Source organism: Loxodonta africana, chromosome 22 (assembly GCF_030014295.1).
Source record: "Loxodonta africana isolate mLoxAfr1 chromosome 22, mLoxAfr1.hap2, whole genome shotgun sequence".
In the NCBI taxonomy this organism is placed as follows: Eukaryota; Metazoa; Chordata; class Mammalia; order Proboscidea; family Elephantidae; genus Loxodonta; species Loxodonta africana.
Window position 1 is genome coordinate 13,847,146 of NC_087363.1, and position 23,939 is coordinate 13,871,084.

The following is a 23,939-nucleotide window of genomic DNA, read 5'->3' on the forward strand; positions in this document are numbered from 1 at the left end:
TGTAAGGCACGTTGCCTCTCAGCAAGTGGGTAGTTCAGTGAGATGAAATCTAGTACTGCAGTCCACTTTAATGTGAAGACTTTACTGCATGCTTTCTTTAAAAAACAACAATAAGCCATCTAGCCTTTCTGATGATTTTGAAATTGTTGAAGAGATTGCAAATCAAAATGTACCTGGGAACTCAGTTAATTACCTGTCTCTGCCACAGTTGTTCTTTTCATGACCCTGGAGAAAGTCACTTCCTTCTCTCTGCTCATTGCTGGCGTTTTTCGAATACGTTTTACTATTATATGAAATGGGATCAGGAAATTTAGAGTTTCGAGCAAACTTAGCACCAGCAGCGTCTGGTACATAAATGGGTCTCAATAAATGATAGAGGAATAAATTAATGCATCAACCAGACAGTGTCCACACCATGGATTGCTCCAATATTTCAGCCAGGTGTTTTTCCCAGCTTCTGCTTCAGTACTGTCGGTGGTGGAGAGGGTTCACGCATTCTCCTTGTCAACAAATTGAATTCCTGTCAAATGCTACCTTAAACTCTTCTGTGGGACTTCCTCTGATTCTTCTGGGCAGTTAGTCACTTCTGTGCTGCATTCTTCAAGCATCTTAGTCATCCCTCTGAACACTGTAATATCTTATTAGACAGTACCTGCTATGTCTGCCGTGCTAGACCGTGAGCTTCATGAGGTCAGAGATGTGTCTTATTTTCTTTGTGCTCCCAGCTCATAGTGTAGTACAGAATGGATAAATGACTGGAAGGAGGGGAGCGGAGAAAATAAGAGGAAGAATAATAACAGGGAGTACATGTATTGATTGCCAACTTGGCAGTCTCCTAACAGGGATAGATTCACCCTAGAGGTTGTTTACGAAAGACAATCTTCTAATATATACGATTTGTTAGTTCTTAGCATATTCACAAGGTTATACAACCATCACTACTATCTAATTTCAGAACATCTTCATCACCCTGGAGAGAAACCCTGCACTAATTAGCAGTCACTCTTCATTCCTCCGTACACCCAGCCTCTGGCAACCACCAGTCTACTCTCTGTGTCTATGGATTCGCCTACTCTGGACATTTCATATAATGGAATCAGACAGTATGTGGCCTTTTGTGTCTGGCTCCTTGCACTCAGAATGTCTTCAAGGTTTATCCATGCTGTAGCATGTATCAGTACTTCGTTTCTTTTTATGGCCGAATAATATTCCATTGTATGTATAGACTATCTTTTTTAATCCATTTGTCAGCTGATGGACATTCAGGCTTTTTTAACTTTTTGTATATTATGATTAATGTTGCTATGAACATTCCTGTACAAGTTTCTATGTGGATATATGTTTCATTTCCCTTGGGTATATACCTAGGAGTGGAATGGCTGGGGTACATGGTAACCTATAGTTAGCTTTTTGAGGAGTTGACAGACTGTTTTCCAAATGACTGCACCATTTTATAATCCCACCTGCAATGTATGAGAGTTCCAGTTTCTCTACACTCTTGCTCACATTTATTATTGTCTCTTTTTATTTTGGCCATTTAGTGGGTATATAGTGGAAACCCTGGCATCATAGTGGCTAAAAGCTATGGCTGCTAACCAAAAGGTTGGCAGTTCGGATCTACCAGGTGCTTCTTAGAAACCATATGGGGCAGTTCTACTTTGCCCTGTAGTGTTGCTATGAGTTAGAATCTACCCAACAGCAACAGGTTTATAGTGGTATCTCATTGTGGTTTTGATTTGCATTTCTCTAATGACTAATTACATTGAGTATCTTTTCATGTGTTTGTCACCCTCCCAGCTACTTCTTTTGAATTTAAATAATTTCCATTTCCTCTTTTTCTTAAATTTTTTTGGATTATAAATTTTATCCTTCTTGTCATAACTGTTTTGCCCCCAAAACTCCATTGTCAGTCTCAAAACATATTAAACACTCATGAAATCTTCTCTTAGAGATTACATTGCCTCTCAGGGTGTCAGGCTGCTGGCACCATTAACTATAAGGATTTAAGTGAGTTTCCATTGGCAACTTTCCAGAAAATCTCCACCTCCCATTATTAGATAACAAGCTTCCATAACCCCCAAATTATGATGATGATAATGCTTTATTAAACAGCTTTTAATGTCACAGGACTGCCAAGAATTTTTTTTTCAAAATTCTATTTTCTTAACTTTTTAAATCCCTGTGAGGTATAAGAAGACAGTGGCTGTCTCAAAGGCTGCTCCAAGAAAATACATGTGGAGGCTTGAATATCTAAAAAGTTCCAGTGTGTCTTGCAAAGAAAAACCTTTTTGAGCACAACCATTGTTTACAGATGTGCACTAAAATTTCAGATTGCTTTTAAATTGCATACCAGTCTTGGGTATCAATCACACTGCTCATATATGACAATACTTTAATAATGTTGTTATTAGCATTTGCTACCGTGTTTGTCTTTGGCCATAGAGAAAGGGAAGAAAAGGTTTGGGAAATTCCGTGTGTCAATTTCTGCCCTGTACATTGAAAGAATATTTATATTAGCCTTTAAAGATGATGATTTGTAGTAGTGGTCTTGAAAGAAATGTATGCCTGACATATTGCATCTGTAGTATAGTCCACATCAGTATAGGTATTTACTGTAGCTGCGAGTCTTTCTGGCTTTCAGACCTCACAAGTTCCCATCTTAACATTTTGTTTGATGGCTTTTAACAGCATTTGTCATTCTCCATCTTTCTGTAAATTGAATGCATTCAGTCATAATATTCATGATGAAATCCATCAGCTCCCTTATAAACTGGGATTTTTTAAATAGAAAATGATTTCTTTTTAAAGCTGTTTAGAATTTTTGCTTATTTACTCAGTCCGCAAATGGCTGGTTGAGCACCTACTAGGCTCCAGTCATGAGAAGTACAAAGGGAATAAGACAGTCCTAGTGCCTGCCTGTATGGAACTGATAGTCCACCTGTGAACACCAAAAACAATTACATACCTGTAATTTAGGAAACCCTGGTGGCGTAGTGTTTAAGGGCTATGGTTGCTAACCAAAAGATCGGTAGTTTGAATCCACCAGGCGCTCCTTGGAAACTCTACGGGGCAGTTCTACTCTGTCCTATAGGGTCTCTGTGAGTTGGAATCGACTCAACAGCAGTGGTTTTTAATTATGGTAAATGCTAAAAATGAAAACCTTAGGATTTTCTGAGAGCACATGCTAGAGGGATGACCCAGTTTGAGGGAGTGACACATAATATGGAACATGAAGGATGGCTGGGACTTAGGTAGAACACAGCACACAGGGACTAGTACATACACAGGAACTAAGGACTCAGCTGGAAAACAGTGCACAGGGACTAGTACATGCACAGGAACTAAGGGCTCAACTGGAACACAGCACACAGGGACTAGTACGTGCACAGGAACTAAGGGCTCAGCTGGAACACAGCGTATAGGGACTAGTATGTGCACAGGAACTAAGGGCTCAGCTGGAACACAGCACACAGGGACTGGTACGTACCAGGAACTGAGGACTTAGCTAGAACACAGCATCCAGGTACTAGTACATGTACAGGAACTAAGGGCTCAGCTAGAACACAGCACACAGGGACTAGTATGTGCACAGGAACTAAGGGTTCAGGTGGAACACAGCACACAGGGACTAGTACATACCAGGAACTGAGGACTCAGCTAGAACACAGCACCCAGGTACTAGTAACGTGTACAGGAACTAAGGGCTCAGCTAGAACACAGCACACAGGGACTAGTACGTGCGCAGGAACTAAGGGTTCAGCTGGAACACAGTGCACAGGGACAAGTACATGCACAGGAACTAAGGGTTCGGCTGGAACACAGCGCACGAGGACTAGTACATGCACAGGAACTAAGGGCTCAACTGGAACACAGCACACAGGGACTAGTACGTACCAGGAACTAAGGGCTCAGCTGGGACACAGCGCACGAGGACTAGTACGTGCACAGGAACTAAGGGCTCAGCTAGAACACAGCGCCCAGGGACTAGTACATACCAGAACTAAGGACTCAGCTGGAACACAGTGTACAGGGACAAGTATATGCACAGGAACTAAGGGCTCAGCTAGAATGCAGCACACAGGGACTAGTACATGCACAGGAACTAAGGGCTCAGCTAGAACACAGCGTGCAGGGACTAGTACATACCAGGAACTAAGGGCTCAGCTAGATAGAACACAGCGCACAGGGACTAATACGTGCATAGGAACTAAGGGCTCAGCTGGAACACAGCGTACAGGGACTAGTATGCGCACAGGAACTAAGGGCTCAGCTGGAACACAGCACACAGGGACTAGTACATACCAGGAACTGAGGACTCAGCTAGAATGCAGCGCACAGGGACTAATACATGCACAGGAACTAAGGCAGACACAAGTTTCATGTTTCAGAGGACCTTAATAAAGGACAGTATGGCTGCCATTTCAGGAGCAAAAGGAATAAGATGAACAAGGGGCAAGTTGAGTAGGGGACACTTGATGGCATGTTAAGGATCTGAGCCTGTGTCAGTGGGGAGCTGTGGAAAGGGTTAAGGCAGAGGGGTGGCATTTGATGGTAGCCCATGAAATTAAGAAAGGCCAAGTGACCTTTGCACTGTCATTTTCTTCCCTCCTGGTCAGGAATATGACTGTAGAAACTATCAGCCCAGCCAGATGAGTGAATCCGAGTTGGAGATGCTGGCAAGCCTACGGCGGCAGCAGAATGAAGAATTGGAGGAGACTGGGGCTTCCCATGGCCTGAGTGCATCTCAGGTTGACAACTGTAATGTCAGCATAAGCACCAGCAGTGACGACACAGCCACCTGGAACTCCTGCCTGCCACCTGTGAGTGCCAGGCATTGCATCTTTGCTTTATTGCCTTGGGGAGGAGCAAGCGTCTTTCTAACAAAGCCCAGCCTCAACTGGGAAAACCAGGACCAAAATGAGAATACTCCCCAGAGAAACATTCAGAGCCCATCCAGAGACAGTGTTTTAGAACTGGGGACAGAAATTAGGAGGTGACATTGTCTTTTCCTAAATGTTTTTATTTACCTCCAGAAGATGTATGTTAGCAATATGGTGATGTACAAAACCATATACGGGAAGAAAAAAAAGAATGATTTTACCATAGGCTCTGGCTATCCCATTGTATCCCCATCTCCTAGCACAGGCCCCAACACAGAGAGGGGGCTTATTGTTAAATAATGAATGAACAAACAGAAAGGAAAAGACTATAAATACACTAAGTATTGCTTAGCTGTCAGGAGAGAAAAGAACTTTCTACAGAAGTCACCAGATGTTTATGGACACCTCCATGGGCTTAAGGGGCCGTGCCAGGTGCTGTGGGTGCTTCAGAGACATATATTCCCGCGTGTTTGCAGAGTTAGAGCATTTTAAATATGGTTCATAATCCTCACTGCCACCTGGCAGAGGAGTTGGAGCAGCTCTGAGTCTTCTGCTCTTCAGGTGAAGAAATGGAAGTCTGAGACCAAGTTTCTACACCTGGTCAGGTCAGTCCCTTCTCTACAATACTGTCCTCAAGACTCTTATGGTTTAATTGGAAAGTCAAAGCATAAACAGTCTGGTATAGTACAGGAAATGTCACAGAGAATTATGATATCATTATTATTAAAAAAAAAAAAAATCATTGCTGTCGAGTCGATTCCAACTGATAATGAACCCTATAGGACAGAGTAGAACTGCCACATAGAGTTTCCAAGGAGTGCCTGGTGGGTTCGAACTGCTGACCTTTTGGTTAGCAGCTATAACACTTAACCACCAAGCCAGCCGGGTTTCCGATGATTATTAAGGTAATGGTAATTATTACTACCATTTTTTAAGTACTTAGAGTCATTTTAAAAGCTCCGTAGGCCCAAGGAATGTTTACTTATAGGCCACATTCAGTGCCATAGCAAACATTAAAATATACTTTTATCCAACAGTAAATATAGCTTTTTTGCTGTACAGTTTTTGAAAGGATCTTTAGAATTGTGTTACTTTGACTCAAGCTTATATATAACTACATAAAAGTTAATACGCAGTTGACAATGGAACAAGTTATATTTTAGGTATTTAAACATTTCTTAATTTTGATTTTGCAGTTTTCTTTTTGTATCTTAAAGCCAACTTTTTCCAAGTCTCTAACATTTTTGTAGGTCTTGGAAATCTCACAGGCCCTGGCATTTAGTGCTTTACATGTGTTACCTAATTTACTCCTCATAGCTATTCTGTGTGGTAAGCACTATTAATAGAGCCCATTTTTCAGATGAGAAACCTGAGGCTCCTTAATAAAGTGATCCAGATATAGCATTGTCTAACACCAAGTCTGAGCTCCCAACCACCATGATATGTGGCTTCTTGATATGTGACTCAATTGTCAAATGAGCACTACAGGTATCCAGTGGAAGGTGAGATTTCTGTGCTCTGGAGAGAGCTTACAAGTCTTCAGGGTAAAAGAAGAATTCAAATTGGCTATAAGGAGATATAAAGAAAAAAATAATAATTTTTCATTAGTATTCTTTATCCCCCCTCCCCTCCTTACTCATTCCCCAGGTTTCTCTCACATTAACTGTACTTATTTCACAAAACTATCAAGCATACATATGGCCTCAAGCAGCCTCGGTGCCAGCGAGTATCCACCCATCCCTGTGTCCCAGTCACTCAGAGCACTCTCATAGCCAGAGCTAAGAACACAAGAGTCAGCTGCAGATTTTTGCCAGTGCTATTTGCATCGGAGTTGAAACATTGCCTTTGCTAACAAATATTCCTCAGCAGTCATTTAAACCACAAGCAAGAAAGAGAACGGTGGCCTCCTGATCGAGCTCATTCTGTCATGAAGTAGCTCAGAGACCAACATTACAAAGGGCAAGCTGAGGAATGATTATTTGTGGACTGAAAAGCCTGAACTCTTGGTTGCCCTGGATACCGCGTTCACATCACTGTCCTGTTCTGGCAAGGACTGAGGTCTCCTGCATGACAACTATTCTACTCTAAAAGTATACAGCCAAAAATAACACCATTGGCAATGAACTCAATAGCCCCTCTCTTTTACCAAACGAGAGATTTAAAAAAAAATTTTTTTTTTAGACAGAAAATATTGAAAAACCTACCTTTGTATTCATAAGATATTATGTTTAGTATTGCATCAAATTTGATCTATTCCAAAATTGGAAATATCACCAAATGGAAAATTGCATTCCTTAATGAACTCTGCATCTCGTTGCTGATATAGAGTTTAAATAGAGCAATTTACAAGCACCATCGTGATCTCTCTGAGAGCACATGATTTTCTCTTTAGATGTTGTACAGGGACAGTGAAAAAGAAGAAATGAACTCATCATTTTGTTTATCACAGTGATATTTCAAAAATGAGTTAGGTATTGTTCAAATATATTCACCATCCTTTGAGAACTGAAGGGTCTTAACAGAACATTATTTTAATATTAATATCCTGAAAATAATCATAGTTTAAGGCATCTATGAAAAGAAATGAGAGCATAGACCCGAGTATTTCTAAAGTATTCAAAATTATTCAGAAATGTTTAGTATTATCAGTTGTTCCATACTCTGAAAATACAACTGGAGAGTGAACAATCTCAAAAATGTCATCAACTCCAGGTCCCTTTGCACACAGCCATTACTCTCTTAGCTCTCCATAATTTCCTTGATAGAACATTCATTCCTTCATCCAATAAAATATTCAAATTCAAGAACTCAAGTTCTCTCTTGAATTCTGAATTCTACTGGGCATCTTTACCTGGGTTTCCCAGGGCCACTGCAGACTCCACATGCCTAATCTGAACTCACGTCTTTCCTCTTGACCACCCTCCTCCCCTGTATTTCAGTGAGTGGCGCCACCACCCACCCTGGTATTCGAGCCAGAAATTTGGAAGATATCTTCACATCTCCCACTCCTTCATTCCCCGTATCTAGTTGATCTCCAAATCCTGAGAATTCTCTGCTTTATTTCTCTTAGCCTTCCCTACCTGAGGCCACAGGCCTGACACTTTATTTTTCATTCAGACTCCTTTAACAGTCTCCTGACACCTCTGTGCCTCCCATCCAAGCACTATAGCCTGGTGGTTAGGAGCAAACACTCTGAAGTCCAACTGCCAAGTTGAAGCCATGACCTTGTAAAATACATGGCACTGTGTCTGAAACATAAATAAGCATCTAATAAATAAAGGTTAGTTACCATTATTATTGTTATCCTTAGTGAGCTTTCTGAAGCCCAGATCTGACCTTCTCTCCTCCCTGCTTTAAGCCCTTCAGTGATTCCCCGTTGTCTCCTTAGTTTGACATACAGGGCCCCTCATGATCTGGGACCTGCCCCCTCCCTCCAGCCTCATCTCTCATTGCTGCCCACCTTTCACTCCATGCGTTAGTCCAGATGTAATTCTTTAAACGCACTGTGTACCTATCTTTGTACCGGATTATCCCTCAAAGCTTAGCTCTGAAGTCTCTGTAGCCCTTCCCCAGGCCTCATTGGGAAGGACATGCCTTTCTTTCTGCCGCTAGAGCTAGGAACATCTCCATGATAAGTTTCTACACACTCTGTTACCAAGTTTGCTTGTGTGTCTCCCATGAATTCATCCCACACATATTTTATTTGAGTTCTACAATATGCTATGGACTGTGCTGAGTGGTGAGGATACAAATAAGGTGCTACCCAGTCTTGAGATGCTCACTGTTTGGAGGGAAACAGAGAAGTAAACAGCCCACTCTAACTCAGGTTAGTAAGTGATAATAGAATAGTTATCAGAATAGTAGAGAGTGAGAAATCAGTTCTACCTATTGGTTTCCACCAGCCACTCCACAGGAGAAAAGACCTGGCAATCTGCTCTCATAAAGATTACAGCCTAGGAAACCCTATAGGGAAGTTCTACTCTGTTCTACAGGGTCACTATGAGTCAGAACTGACTCAACAGCACATGACGACAATTGGTTTCAGGGATACTTTTACAGAGAGGGCAACAGTTAAGCTAGAATTTAAGAATGAGTGCAAGTTCACCAGGTAGACAAGAGGGAAAAAGGAATTTCAGGCTCTGAAAAGGAGAATTAAGTCTTTGGGGTGGGGGGTAGTCTTGCCATCCTCACTTCTAAGGAGCATTCTGGATGTGAAGTAGAACTACTGTATACCTTAACTACACTGTGCAACTTGCCCATCACTAGCTGAGCCATGCCCTTTTTTTCAGATCATGCCATTGCTCCAGAACTTTACTTTACCTGGAGTGCCCCTCCATCTCCCTTCTCAACCTAGAACAACCCTACTTGTACAACACAAATGTCACCGCTTCATGAAACCCTCCCCAAACCTCAGCCCACCCTGAACAGAATTATTCCTTCTCTAGGTTCCCATTATCTTCAGTGAGCCTTACTGTAGCATTTACCATATCAAATAACTGTTTTTGTCAAGGTCACCCAGACCTAACTGTGAGCTCCTTGATGACAGGACCATGCCTCAGCCTTCTCTGTACCTTCCAAGCTAAGCACAGAGCCCAGCAGGAGGTCAACACTCAACTACTGCTGGTTGTCAGTCATTGGTTGAATGAATCAGTCAATATTTTTTAAATTCCTTTTTTACCCTAAAATAAGGTAATATTGGTCAAAATTCCAAAATAAACATCAACTTTGCTTTGCTTAAGTAGATCCTGTATGATACAAGAAATATTTTATATTCAATATTTGATAAATGGATATTAAATATACACGCAAAGGAAAAATCTCCCTCTAGGCAGGGCCTGAAGACCAGTAGTGAGAAAAGGAGATTTAGGCAGGTCACATTCAGTTTAGTGTCTTTACCTAACAGCTTCACACACATTGCAGTCTGAAACCAGCAAACCCATGCCGAGTAAAATGCAAGTCTTTAGCAAAATCTATTGTGTTTACTGCAAGCTTTAATTCCTTAGCTTTCTTCAGCATCTGTACAGTTCAGAGTAATATGTACTGCTTAAAAAGTGTTTAGACATAATAAATTAGTCATTTAAAGGTGTAATTAAATGTAACCATATTTCTCATAGCAAATTGGCTTTTGTAGGCATCTCTTGCTAAATAAATCAAGCCCACCGAGAAATCCATTAGCCTTTGACAGACAAATTTTTCAAAGTTTCTAACTTAGAACCAAATTCAATTAAAACAATACTTTACAACTTCTGCGGAAACCAGGCTACAAGTAATCAATTTTGGAGATTTTCTGTTAGGAGTAGCCCTCATGAGATTTATTCAACAACTGCGCTCTAGGCTGCTCATGAAGCAGCTAGGAGTTGGTTATAATGTATTTTTAAGTGAATTTAATTTTGGTGAGGGATTTTGATTGACAACAGCATGAAGCCATGTCTGGTGGCGGGGGTGTGAGTGTGTATGTGTGCTTTTTAAGGAAAAGAAGAGGTATTTAATGGACACTGCTTCATATGGAGACCAGAGAATACGAGCTGTAGACTCAGCCAACCTGGGCTCATATCCCAGCTGTTGTTTCCTGGCATGACCAACTGTAAGATGGGCCTCTTTGAAGGGCCTTCCTCTTCCTGGTATTGCAAGGGTTAAATGAGTGCTTGCTATGTCTGTGCCCAATGTCTGGCAGAATGGGCTCAGGCTAACTGGGAACTGCTGCTCCCCTCTCCCCCGCAAGCTTATTCTCCTCAAAGGATCACTTGAATAATCAGAAAAGGTTTCTAGAACATTTTCCCTCTTTAAGACCACTGAGGGCTGTGTTACTTGTTTTGATAGGTTCTTAACTGTTGAAACCCAGACTGACACCGCCCACCCAGAGGTTTGCAAACAAACTCTTAGCATTTCCTTATGTCTCCGTCCTGCCTCTAACCTAGGTTCAAAAAAAACATGTCTAATGTGTTTGATACTCAGTGAGCAAATGCCCCAAAGCCATCATTCCTTCGGTTAAGAATTCCCATAACCTAATCTCATATTTAATCTCAAAGCACAGAAGTCTCTTCAGCTTGCAAAAAAAAGCAAGAAAAGCAAGCTCCCCGCGTGCATCCATCAACATGGCACATTGCAGAGCATAAGATTTGGAGGAAAACCAGGCAAGATGCACCTAATAACATTGTAATCATATGATGAGATTCTCAGACAAGTTATTTATGGTCTTGATTAACCTTGAAACATTATTGTTATTTTCCTAGTTTTGATGTAACAACACAGAAATATTGTATTTACTTTTTAAGGTGGCAGGATTATTTTATCCCCTGTTCTTTTATTTATTTATTTTTTCTTTCTTTTATTTAGCCTTCACTTCTCTCCCTCATCTCAAAATTTCTGGCAGCTTGGTCACAGAAAAAAAGCAAAGCTGCTTCTGCTCAGTGGTGGGATAGTCCCTGAGGGCCCTTTTCCTGGCACTAGTGTATAACAACAGCGCCACCAAAAGGACGAGTTCCCCAGTTTCTAAAACCTGCTCCATTTCTTTGCTCAACAGCCTGTCAGCGTTTTACGTGACCATTTCTGGATGCTGTGTCCCCAGTATATGATATGTTGCCATTTTAGGCTCTTCATAGTTAATAGGTATTAATTTTTTTCTGATCCACTGATTCATTAACTTCTCAGGTCTCTTTGGGCGTAATGGGTTTCCTTTCAATCCTCCTGAGCCATAAAGGTAGGAGTTGATCAGGCTAAGCTGCAGGTAAATCAGACGAGCAGCTGTTCCTACACAGCTGCAGACATGATGGATGGAAAGTGGTCCCAGCCAGTGTGGTACCTGGGCCGTCAGAAGGGGATACTGAGATGTGCGAGTTGCCCTGTGTTTAGTGACTCTGCAAGTCACCCGTGAAATAACTTCCCTTACTCTCAGAGTACCGCCTAGTATGTCTTGTGTCCGCTCAAAATTTAGAAAAGTAGCAAAACTTATTTTCTTTAATTTTAAATATGTAATGATGACATGAGAATGAAATCAAATGAATTTAATTTATGGTAAGGGTCTAGTCATATATTTCAAATAAATGTATTTCAAGACTCTTATTATTACTGTTCCTGCCATAAACTGAACTGATTTCGTCGTGCTTGTTATTCAGAACCTTAGGAATTCACCACTCTAGGTGAGTTCCCTAGCTGTATGAAACACTGTGATGTGGTGGTTAGAGGGTGAACTGTGGAGTCAGACTGCCTGGGTTCAAAATCCGGCCTCACTCTTCCCTGGCTGGCATAACCTTGGGTTAACACCTGGAATCTGAATTTCCTCTTCTGTTAGATGAAGTTGTTAATCCTGTCTGTTTCCTAGGATTCCTGTGAGGATCAAATGAGATAACATCTGTGAGGAATTTCTCACAGAGTAAGCGCTCAATAAATATCAGTTACTGCTATTACTGTTATTGTCGTAGTTATTCGTAGATCAAAAGGCCATCCCTTTTGCCTCTTCTTGTGGAATTATGTAGATATGGCTGAATTCCACAACCGAGTGGAAAGTATTAAATTTTATTTATTTTTCTGTTTTGTTTTGTTCTTACTCGTTCACAGAACGTTAACGTTAGCTACCTAGAAATAGGTTTACTGCTGCGTGTGTGTAGAAGCATATCCATTTGTGGATGGGGACATCTGGCTCCAGACAGCTGGTCACATGGGTCCCCCTGTGTTCACAGAGCTTTTAGAAACTATCAGGCACATTCTCATTCTTTCTGATGTGCATTGAGGAAACCAGGGAGACCTTGCCCACGTGAAAGCTCTGGCCTTTCAAAGCATCAAAGCAAACTTCTGGGAGCCGAAATGTCTTGAAGGAGTTTTTCAGCTGCATCATTGCCACAATCCTTTCCTGCCCTGAGCCTGCCTATGAAATTGGGAGACATATATGGAGAAAGGGAATCGGGAGCCACCCACTTTTGTCTGGCACCCACTCCAAAACAGGAGTCATTCGCAGGATTTCTTTACACTTACAAGTCAGGAGGGTCTGCCTCGTCATGCTGTTATTTAATTTGGTTATTATATATGGCGTTTTAAATGTAATGATTTTTGGTAATAACCTGAGAGCTAGTGTTCAAAAGTAAAAAGTAAGTTAGGGAGCTAGGTATTAACTGAATTTTTCAGTTCACCTTTCCGTTTTTTTTTTTTTTTTCCTAACACTTAAAAATGAGGGTAATGTGAGTATTTCAATTGTCTTCTTAATTTTTTACTCGTTGTATCATTGAATCTGCTTTATAAAAACATGATCAATGATGAAAAGGTGCCAGTCTGTGTGGTGTGCCTGAGTGACAGCTGAGTCACTGACAGATAGGAATCTGTAACCATTCTGTTCTCCAAGGGATGTAGAGAGTCATTGGGAATAAATAGAATTAGATGGCTATAACTAAAATTAATGGTATAATATTAAGAAAATGGAAATTTGGCCGAATATCAGGACTGTGGTGCTTAGAGAGTTGTAGAAATGCCTCTGAAAATAAGTAGGCGGAGATCCATTCAGTGGAGGCCTGAGTACAGCTGAAATACTGGAAGAATACCAATGAATTCATTATTGGGAGTATTTCTGCACCAGTGTGAGTTGGTCTAGAGAACCTGTTAGGCCCTTTGCTTGCTAATTTCTTTTTTGCCGTGAAATAATATAGCCTTAAATCATAGAACTAAATTTCACTTGCAAATTACTGCAAGTCTTATTTCTCTAGTGAGATCAAATATGTCTTATGACATGTTTTTCCCTCCACTGTTCTCCCAGCTGTTGTTTCTTATTACTGAAATGGTGATGCATTGATATTGGTTCAATTACCAAAGTATCTGAGCACATTTAAATTCCTGGTGCATCACAGGTAGTCAAGCTAAGTGACTGTGATTATCAGACAGGGTGTTTGATTTAAATTAAAGGAATGCTTCCAAGAGATTATTTATAGAGGAAGACAGTTTACTCTGAAGAATTCCCATCACCCATATCATTAATATTTTAGGGCTTGTTAAATAAGGAATATGAGGAAAATAAGGAATATGTACACAAGCAGGAATGCTACACTGCTTTCCTGCTTGTGTACATATTCCTTATTTTAAGAAAGCCTTAACACCAACCCCATTGGGTAAGGAAGTAACTGAAGTCCTTTGAGTACAATTCCAAAATGTATACCAAATTCCAACATGCAATAAATAGAATTAAAAATGAGAATATTAAAAATTATTTTCATGTTAGAGTTACATGGTTGTTAACTACATAAAAAAATACTTTGAGCTGATATTCAAAAAGAGAATTTGTGTCAGATATGAGGAATTTCTCCCTTCACAGAGCAAAGGAAAAAAATTAAGTTCTATCGGAGGCAAGTGTTTAAGGCTACGTGGGATGTCGTTGTTTCACTGTATTTTTAAATAGCAGCTTAAAGGTTTCTTGTTGAGGAGAATAATTGCGATCTCACATTTGTATTAGGTAATGCTGTCACCTTTTTCAGTTCGTTGATTAATGCCTGAGGTTTTATTATATAATTGGGGAAAATCACCATCTTGGCCTGAGATTTACATGTGTAACTCTCGTTAATGGTAATGGAAGTGACCCTTGTGCGCTTACTAACATTGAGACATGAATACATTTTCTGTATCTCTGAGTCTCTGGGATACTGTTGACACTTGCTACACAGCATTAGTTCCACGGAATGTCTTGTTTTGTTTTGCTGTATCTGGAAATATCAAGCAATGTTAACAGCATAGAAATTCCACAGAGAGGAGGATTCTAACACGTGAATTTTTATTACATCACAGATGCTCTTGAGTCCAGTGACTGGCCGTTAAAATAACTCCTGTTTTTTCTCATTCACCCCTCTTTATTTGCTGCATCTCCCAGCGAGCCTTTGTTCTGTAAACCCAGCCCCTTCTTGTGGATTGTTGCTCGGGAGAAAGCACCAGGAATGAGAGTTTGGATGAAGGTATGTGTAAGGAGGATTGTGCTACATTAAAACTCACAAATGTTTTCATTGTCTTGCAGCCCGTCAACCAAGGTCGTCACTATCAGAAAGAAATGAATCCACCCTCTCCTTCTAACCCCCGGTAAGAACCATGAATAACATAAATAGTCTTTTTAAAAAAAAGGGTTATTTAGAAGATTCAATGTGCATTTCTCTTGATTTCATGAACTGGTTTCCCAAAACTACTAAAAAGCTTCCAAAGTTTTTTCCTCTGAAGCTTTAGTTCAGTCTACTCTTCTCCTTCTGACTGTGCTGTAGTAGTTAATGGGCACGTTGTTAGTTGCCATCCTGTCAATTCAGACTCATGTAATCCTGGCATCTGCATGTGTACAGAGATTCATGGAGTCCTGGCATCTCCCTGTGTACAGAGATTCATGGAGTCCTGGCATCTCCATGTGTACAGAGAAGAGCTGTGCTCCACAGGGTTTTCAAGGCTGTCACCTTTCAGAAGCAGATCGCCAGGCCTGTCTTCCCAGGAGCTTCTGGATAGGTCTGAACTGCCAGCCTTTCAGCTAGTAATCAAGCGCTTAACCTTTGCGCCACCCAGAGACTCCGAGTTAACAGGCTAACCTGTTGTTGTTGAGTCAATTCTGACTCACAGAGACCCTATAGAACAAAGTAGAACTGCCCCGTAGCTATTCCAAGGCTATAAATCCTCACAGAATCAGACTGCCACACCTTTGTCCTGAGAAGCAGCTGGTGGGTTCAAAGCAATAACCTTTCAGTTAGCAGCCGAGCACTTTAACACTGCACCACCAGGGCTTTTTTGTTAACAGCCTACCTATATTTAAATAGCATCTCTACTTCTTACTAGCTTTGGGACTTTGAGCAAGTCATTTAACTCAGAATAATTCAGTTTTCTTTATTTTCATCTATAGGTAGAGATAGTAATTACCTCATGGTGCTTTTGTGAGGCTCAAATGAGCTAATGCATGGAAAACTCTTAGCACAGTTCCCAGCACATGGTCAGCTCTCTTTAAGTGTTAGTTATATTCATTATTATTCTGTTGCATTTGAAGTATTGTACATTTTCTGTCTAAATCTTTTTTACATAACCTGTGCCTTTATATTGATCAAAATGGCTTATATGCATTTAAATGGATATTTTTATTGTAATTTCAAAACTTTTGTTACTTCGAAAATGTCATTAGCATCTGAGTAATTCGCCAGTATAGAACAATTTCATTATTGCAGACTGTTTAGGAAAAGCAATATTTAGGACTCCTTAAGAAAAGAGCATTTCAAGATCTATCCTGAAGTACAATGCTGTCAGTAATAAGACAGTGTCCATGTACCTACAAGGGATACCAGTTAATACAACCATTATTCAAATTTACACACCAACCACTAATGCCAAAGATGAAGAAATTGAAGATTTTTTACCAACTTCTGCAGTTTGAAATTGATCAAACATACAACCAAGATGAATTGATAATTACTGGCAATTGGAATGCCAAAGTTGGAAACAAAGAAGAAGGATCAGTAGCTGTAATATATGGCCTTTGTGATAGAAATGATGTCAGAGATCGCATGATAGAATTTTGCAAGACCAACAACTTATTCACTGCAAATACATTTTTTTCAACATAAACAGCAACTACACACATGGACCAGATGGAATACACAGGCATTAAATTGACTACATCTGTGGAAAGGGAATGATGAAGAAGCTCGATATCATCATTCAGAACAAGGCCAGGGGCCGATTGCGGGACAGACCATCAATTGCTCATATTCAAGCTGAAGCTGAAAAAAAATAAGTCCATGAGAGCCAAAATATGACCTTGAATATATCTCACCCGAAATGAGAGGCTATCTCAGGAACAGATTTGATACATTGAACACTACTGACCAAAGATCAGACAAGTTGTGGGATGACATCAAGGACATCATACATGAAGAAAGCAAGAGGTCATTAAAAAGACAAGAAAGAGAAAAGACCAAAATAGATGTTAGAAGAGACTCTGAAACTTGTTCTTGAATGTAGAGTAGGTAAGCAGAAGGGAGAAATGATCACATAAAAGAGCTGAACAGAAAATTTCTTGAGAAGACCAAGTATTATAATGACATGCACAAAGACCTGGAGTTAGAAAACCAAAAGGGACTAACACACTTGGCATTTCTCAAGCTGAAAGAACTGAAGAAAAACTTCAGCCCTCGAGTTGCAATATTGAAGGATTCTGTGGGCAAAATATTGAAAAACCTAGGAAGCATCAAAAGAAGATGGAAAGAAGAGCCATTGTACCAAAAAGAACTGCTCAACATTCAACCATTTCAGGAGATAGCATATGACAAGAACTGATAGCACTGAAGGAAGAAGTCCAAGCTGCACTAAAGGCATTGGCTAAAAAGAAGGCTCCAGGAATTAACGGAATACCAATTGAGATGTTTCAACAAACACATGCAACACTTTGCTCACTCATCTATGCCAAGAAATTTGGAAGACAGCTTCATAGCCAACCAACTGGATAAGATCTGTATTTGTGCCTTTCCAAAGAAAGGTGATCCAATACAATGCAGAAATTATCTAACAATATCAGTTATATTACATGCAAGTAAAATTTTTCTGAAGATAATTCAAAAACAGTTGCAGCAGTACTTCGACAGGGAACTGCCAGAAATTTAAGCCAGATTCAGAAGAGAATGTGGAACGAGGGATATCATTGCTGATGTCAGGTGGATCTTGGCTGAAGGCAGAAAATACCAGAAAGATGTTTACCTGTGTTTTATTGACTATGCAAAGGCATTCGACTGTGTGGATCATAACAAATTATGGATAACATTGCAAAGAAAGGGAATTCCAGAACAGTGAATTGTGCTCTTGTATACAGAACAAGAGGCAGTCATTAGAACAGAACAAGGAGAGCAGCCGTAGCACTTAACCACTACACCACCAGGGTTTCCAAGGGGATCCTAGTGGTTTAAAATCAGGAAAGGTGTATGTCAAGATTATATCCTTTCACCATACTTACTCAATCTGTATGCTGAGCAAATCTGAGAAGCCAGCCTATAGAAGAAGAACGTGGCATCAGGATTAGAGGAAAACTCATTAACAGCCTGTGACATATGTATAACACAACCTTGCTTGTGAAGGTGAAGAAGACTTGAAGCACTTACTGATAAAGAAAACAAGAATCCTCACAGCTGGACCAATAAGCAGCATCATGATAAACAGAGAAAATATTGATGTTGTCATGGATTTCATTTTACTTGGATCCACAATCAACACCTATGGAAGCAGCAGTCAGGAAATCAAATGACATAGTGTATTGGGAAAATGTGCTGCAAAAGACCTCTTTAAAGTATTAAAAAGCAAACATGTCATTTTGAGGACTAAGATGCACCAGACCCAAGCCATGGTATTTTCAGTCACCTCATATGCATGTGAAAACTGGACAGTGATTAAGGAAGACTGAAGAAGAATTGACACAGTGGCTGCAACAATGGGCTCAAGCTTAGCAACTTGTGAGGATGGTGCAGGACCAGACAGTGTTTTGTTCTGTTGTACGTAGGCACACTGTGAGTTGGAACTGACTCAACGGCAGCTAACAAGAATAAAAACTCCAAAAACCAAACTCGCTGCTGTCGAAACTATTCCAACTCATAGCAACCCTTTAGGACAGAATAGAACTGCCCCATAGAGTTTCCAAGGAGTGACTGGTGGATTGGAACTGCCGACCTTTTGGTTAGCAGACAAACGCTTAACCGCAGCACCACCAGGGCCCCAACAACAACAATAGGAAAAGCAAATCTGATTCCAGTTTTTAAATAAATGTAGTGTCTTATGATTTTTCTGGTAAATACACTTACATAAGCCAGTTTATCAGTCTAAATCAGTATCACTTTGTTGCTGTATTATTTACTAGGAACATTGAAAAATCGGTTCCTCTTGGGCTTCACCAGCAGGGTCTTAGTTACCAAATGCATCTCATTGCCACATTATCTCTCCTGTACTGTGGGTTGCCCATGGAGTGGACCAAAACCAAGAATAGCATTGTAGCTTTGACTCCAGGGTGTGGTATCTATTCCAAAGCATCTGAGTTAAGACTGATTGCATATAACAAAGACAACTTAGCTAGTATTAAAAAGAGAGAGAGAGGCGGAAGGGATTTGTTTTATAAGAATACAGGGTTATATCATGGAACTCAAGAGGCAGCCAAGCAGCATCCTCACTCCACCGTTCACCTCCGCTGTGTTCTCCTGTCTGCTTCCTTCTGCTCTCTAAGCACCAGCTTTCTCTGTTTCCCAGTTCACATATGGCAGGATATAGCTGTCCGACAGCTCTTGAGTTTATAAATTACAGTTCAAGGTGCACACCAAGACTGACAGGCTATGTCTGAATTCCAAATCATAATTTCTAGGAGAGAGAATATGATTGGCCTAGTTTGGGTCAAATATCCATTTCTGATCCAATCAACAATGAATGGAAGACCAAGCCTTGTAAAATTTACATGGCTGCCAGAAGACCACCTACATGGCTTACAGGATTATTCATGGGGCCCAGAGTGTTCATGACAGAGGTGGTGTCATCATTCTTTATTAATAATCTCTTCTAAACTGTCGCTATCATTGATAGATACAATAAACTCATTGCTGTGAGTCAGTTCTCACTCATAGCAACCCTATAGGACAGAGTAGAACTGCCCGATAGGGTTTTCAAAGCTATAATCTTTATGGAAGCAGAGTGCAAGATCTCTCTCCTGTGCTGCAGTTGTTGGGTTCAAACTGCTGACCCAGGGGCAGATTATCCAATAGGCAAGGTAAGCATGGTGCTTACCTTGCTTACCAGATCATCTGTCATGAACAATTTCACAGTTTTTCACATCAAAGACTCTGCTTGTAGGTATTCTCTCCCAACCCCACAGCACCTTCCTGAGGAATCAAAGCCCCTGTTTAAATTTGCAATCCCTGACATGGGTGAATGACCCAGGAAGCAAGATAAGCACGGGCTTACTTGTGCTTACTTACTAATGAACAATTTCACTATAGCTGATATGGTAAGCAAGGTAAACACTGTGCTTACCTTATTGGATAATCCATCCCTGCGCCGACCTTTTGGTTAGCAGCTGAGCTGCTTAACCACTGTGCCACCAGGGCTCCTTAATAAGGAGTTCAAAATTGAAATTGTAATTTCAGTATATATAAAAAGGTGTTTTAACATTCTTAAAATGAGTCATCTCTTGATTATTTGGATATATGTTCCTGCGATCTTGCTGCTCATCAAGATTTACTTACCAAACTCCTTTTTTCTCTGTATCAGTAAACCTTCAAGGCAATGAGAAATCTACCTTTGGTCCAAATTACAGTAAATTCCAAATGTTGTGAAGTCTAAGCAAATGAGATTGTTAGTGAGATATGTTAGAAAGTGGATTCCTCTGCTTCAGTGAAGGGAGAAAGGGGACCTACCCAGTTCCCTTTCTAATTTCAGCAGCCCAGTGTGTGATGGTAGACACGCCTCCAGACCGCTGCAGACTTTTATTTAATTACAGGAACACCTTTCTCTATAAAAGAAAGGATGTGAGTTACATGCTGTCTGAGGTTGCTTCCAGCTTTATGATTCTGTGACTTTGATGAGGGTTCTTTATAGGTTTTTCGTCCAAAAACCAGCCCCACCATCTAAAGGCCACACCACTGGCTTTTATTTCACTGCCCTACATAGAAAACAAACTTCATATATACCGGATGAATGAATGAATGCAACAAGTAAATATTTAGATATGGCAGTATGAGACTTTAAATGTTCTTAAATTTTGATTCCCAAAGACAGAATACCATAAAGAAAGAATATAAGATTTTTCACCAACTAAACAGGCAGTGTGTTTTATACAACCCATTAAAAGTTCATAAATTTTGGAAAAATTAATTAATATTTTCACATATCAAAGTAAAAAGCCAAATTTAAAGCCAAAAATGGAATTCCATCAGCCCCATTTGCCAGCAGGTTATCTACCGATTTCCTAGAAAATTATTATATAGCTATTCAAAAACCTACAGATTATGTGGTTGACTCTTGGCTCATAAATCCCGCAGTTTGGAGAATTGGCAGGAAGGCATTTATTGGGTCGTAAATAAAGAAGATGATACAATTATGAGGTAAGCATATATCATATAAAAATGGGGTAAATTAAATCATGGAATGTACATAATTTAATTTAAAATTGACAGCTGTGATCCTCTTAAGATTTGTGTGTGTGTATGTGTGTATATATATATGTATTTCTTACAAACAATATCCACTGCTTCATTCCCCAAAATACAGAGCTTTTAAAATTGAAGGATACTGATAGTTTATATGAGAAATATAGGAAATGGGAAGTAAAAAAGCAACACCCTCTAAGTCTATTCTCTTGGATAAACAAGCATCTAACATGAGTGCAGGAGCCCTGGTGGCTGCTAACTGAAAGGTCAGCTGTTTGAATCCACCAGCAGTTCTTTGGAAACTCTATGGGGTGGCTCTACTCTGTCCTGTAGGGTTATTATGAGTCGGAATTGACTTGAAGGCAACGGGTTTGGGTTTTTTGTTTGTTTGTGTTTGTTCTTAACATAGGCCCTGGATATAAAGTTCAGCATTTGGAGCCTCTGAACAGAATGCGTAAAAAGCAGGTGGTCTGTGGATTTGGTGAATTAAATGTGTGGTATTCAGAGTAATCTGCAGGACCAAGACATGGGCAGGGAGCGTGTGTGCGTGCAAAGTTCACTGACAAGAGGCTGTGACAGTGTCTGTTTTAGGAGTGAAATGGCCACATCTAGCTTTCCTGAAATGTCACAACTACTCAGGAGACCTAAGATTTGTAAGTGCACATTTTCATATCCACACAGGTACATGTTTAGAGAGTCAACTTTCATTTCGCTTTACTGGTCTAACAACAACCAGCACCCCAAAGTCTTTCATTTACATTTTAGTCTGGCAATATTTTTATTTTGGCAACATAATTACCTTCTTAGTTTTGTGCAATTTAGGAATTAAAAATAGTATGCAATCCACAAAGCAGGTAAATTTGGGTTTTGAAGAGTTGATTCTAGGATGGAAATAATTAAAACACTGCATGTATTCACATTTTCCTTGCACAGTAAAATAATTCACTTGCACTCTTAGGGCAGTGCTTGACCCTGGATCGAGGCGGGATAGAACAGTGATCACTTTCCTGAGAAATTTACAGTCTAGGGATTGAGATATATGTGGTTCACCTCATCATATTCCTTTGTGTGTCTAGGTTTGCAGCAAAGCGCTTTCCTCTGGCGTGGTTAGGCATGGGTGTGATATTTCCCATTGTTTCTTACTAGCATACTGACTGATATTTTAAATCCCATCTCAGACACTGAGGCCCTTGCCTCCAGCATCAGCCAACACTGCCTCTCGGGCCACTAACAGCCTCTCCAAGAAGGTGCAGAAATGACTAACATAATCTAATGCAATTCAGGGGAGTGTGGGGTGGGAGGAGACAATTTCACAGTTCATTCATGTTGAGAAATGTTTCCTAGCATGTAAACTTACATGCTGGCAAACAGCAAAATGGATGCCATTTGCAGCCTCATGCGTTCATTTTAAAATGCCATCTATTGGTTTGTGGGCTTTAGAGCGATCCCTCAGTCACAGCTATTTATATGTTTATTTCGATTCTTCAGAACAGCTCGAGACATTTTCGCTCAGGAGTGTGTTTGATGAAATACGCTGTGATTACGCTCTGGTTGTCTTCATACGGATGGCGTCGATAACCAGTCTTTCATTTCAAAGGATGATTATACCTGCTATTTTTACAACTCATTGGGAAATTAGGGGGAGGAGGGACAGTAGTCAGAGGCTCCGTAAGGTTCTAAATGTTTATGAAAACAAACAATCTAGAAAATAATTCTAAGATGCCCGAGCAGCGATGAATGGCATGATTTTCTAAAGTGTTTGCTTGTGATTTACCGCTTATCTGTGTTGTGTTTAAATGTCATTGCAGATTGTGTTAAGGCTTGAGTCCGTTGCAGCTTTGCCACATGTTTGTGCGATATAAATGTACTTATAGCTATAATTATCTGGTAAAGCCCTGCAAACTTTGACAGATGATTAATAACCGCCGACCTCAGTTCACGCTAGCTCAGCCGGGCTGACTGAGGCCGGCTGGCCTGTCGTCATAACCCACCTGCCCCACCCCGGACTGATCATGGTGGCACCATTTTTCTTATCTCTCTGGTTGTCGGGACACAAAGAGCTAGGCAGCCCGGTGGGATTCTCCTCTACTGCTTAACGTTTTATATTTTTCCCCAACACCAAAAACATAAAAGGCATAAATAAATAAAGTGAAATACAGCACTTGCATGTCATAGTCTACTTCAGATGACTAAGATCATCTTCAAGTTTGGATCATTTTAAAATAAGTTGAATCTTTAAGGGAGATATTTGTAACAAGTATTCCTACTTCAGACCCAGGCACCACAGTGGATTTCCTTATTAGCTAAGTAAACAGTTTTCTAAATCTCGCATTGTTGTTAGTTCTCGAGTATTTGTATTTTTTGCATCAAATCCTAATGATTTGTTCATAAAACTGAAGGCATTGATTTTTATCACTTCTCATTAACTTTTTCTGGAAAAAGGCATGGATACCTCTCATTTCACAATTCCATTCCTGCAAGTTCACAAGTTCACACCCGCTCATTTGAGGGCAGTGATTCTCCATATTCAGAACCTACAGGTCTGGTCCAAAGCACCTTGGCTGAAGACCTGCCAGGCTGTTCTCCTAGTTCCTGAGAGCAGGGTGGTATCTCTCCTCCTTATGTGGTTCAGCACGTGGCCTGGCACGTATAGGCGACTCTGTCAGCATTTGAGTTGAGTGAGGGACCAGAGGTATGCCCACACGGCACAGAGCAATGAAAATCTTCAAGGATGAAGAACAAAGTTGAAGTTTATTTCATGTATTACAAGTAAAAACGGCCAATTCAGTGAATTCATCACGTATTTCTTGAGTGCCTTCTATGTGCTTGGCACTGTTTGAGGAGCCACAGATACAGTTAGCAAGACCACCCTGGTTGCTGAGTGTAGAGCAGAGTGTAGGGGCAAGAGAAGCACAGAAAGCGGGCATTGTCCAGGGGAGAGACGACGGCAGTCTGG

General features: G+C 40.4%; 1 protein-coding gene across 9 annotated transcripts in view; it reads left to right on the forward strand.

The window, feature by feature from the left end:
• CFAP20DC (CFAP20 domain containing) overlaps positions 1-23,939 on the forward strand; it is a 269,680-nt gene that overhangs the window by 191,033 nt on the left and 54,708 nt on the right. For 4 of the 9 annotated variants that reach the window (XM_023547565.2, XM_023547569.2, XM_023547564.2 and 1 more), the window contains 3 exons: positions 4,617-4,820; positions 14,866-14,927; positions 20,876-20,938. In XM_023547565.2, the coding sequence (XP_023403333.1) occupies positions 4,617-4,820; positions 14,866-14,927; positions 20,876-20,938 (329 nt within the window). The remainder of the gene's footprint in view (positions 1-4,616; positions 4,821-14,865; positions 14,928-20,875; positions 20,939-23,939) is intronic. The other 5 variants (XM_010589706.3, XM_010589705.3, XM_023547567.2 and 2 more) reach the window with 3 other exon arrangements.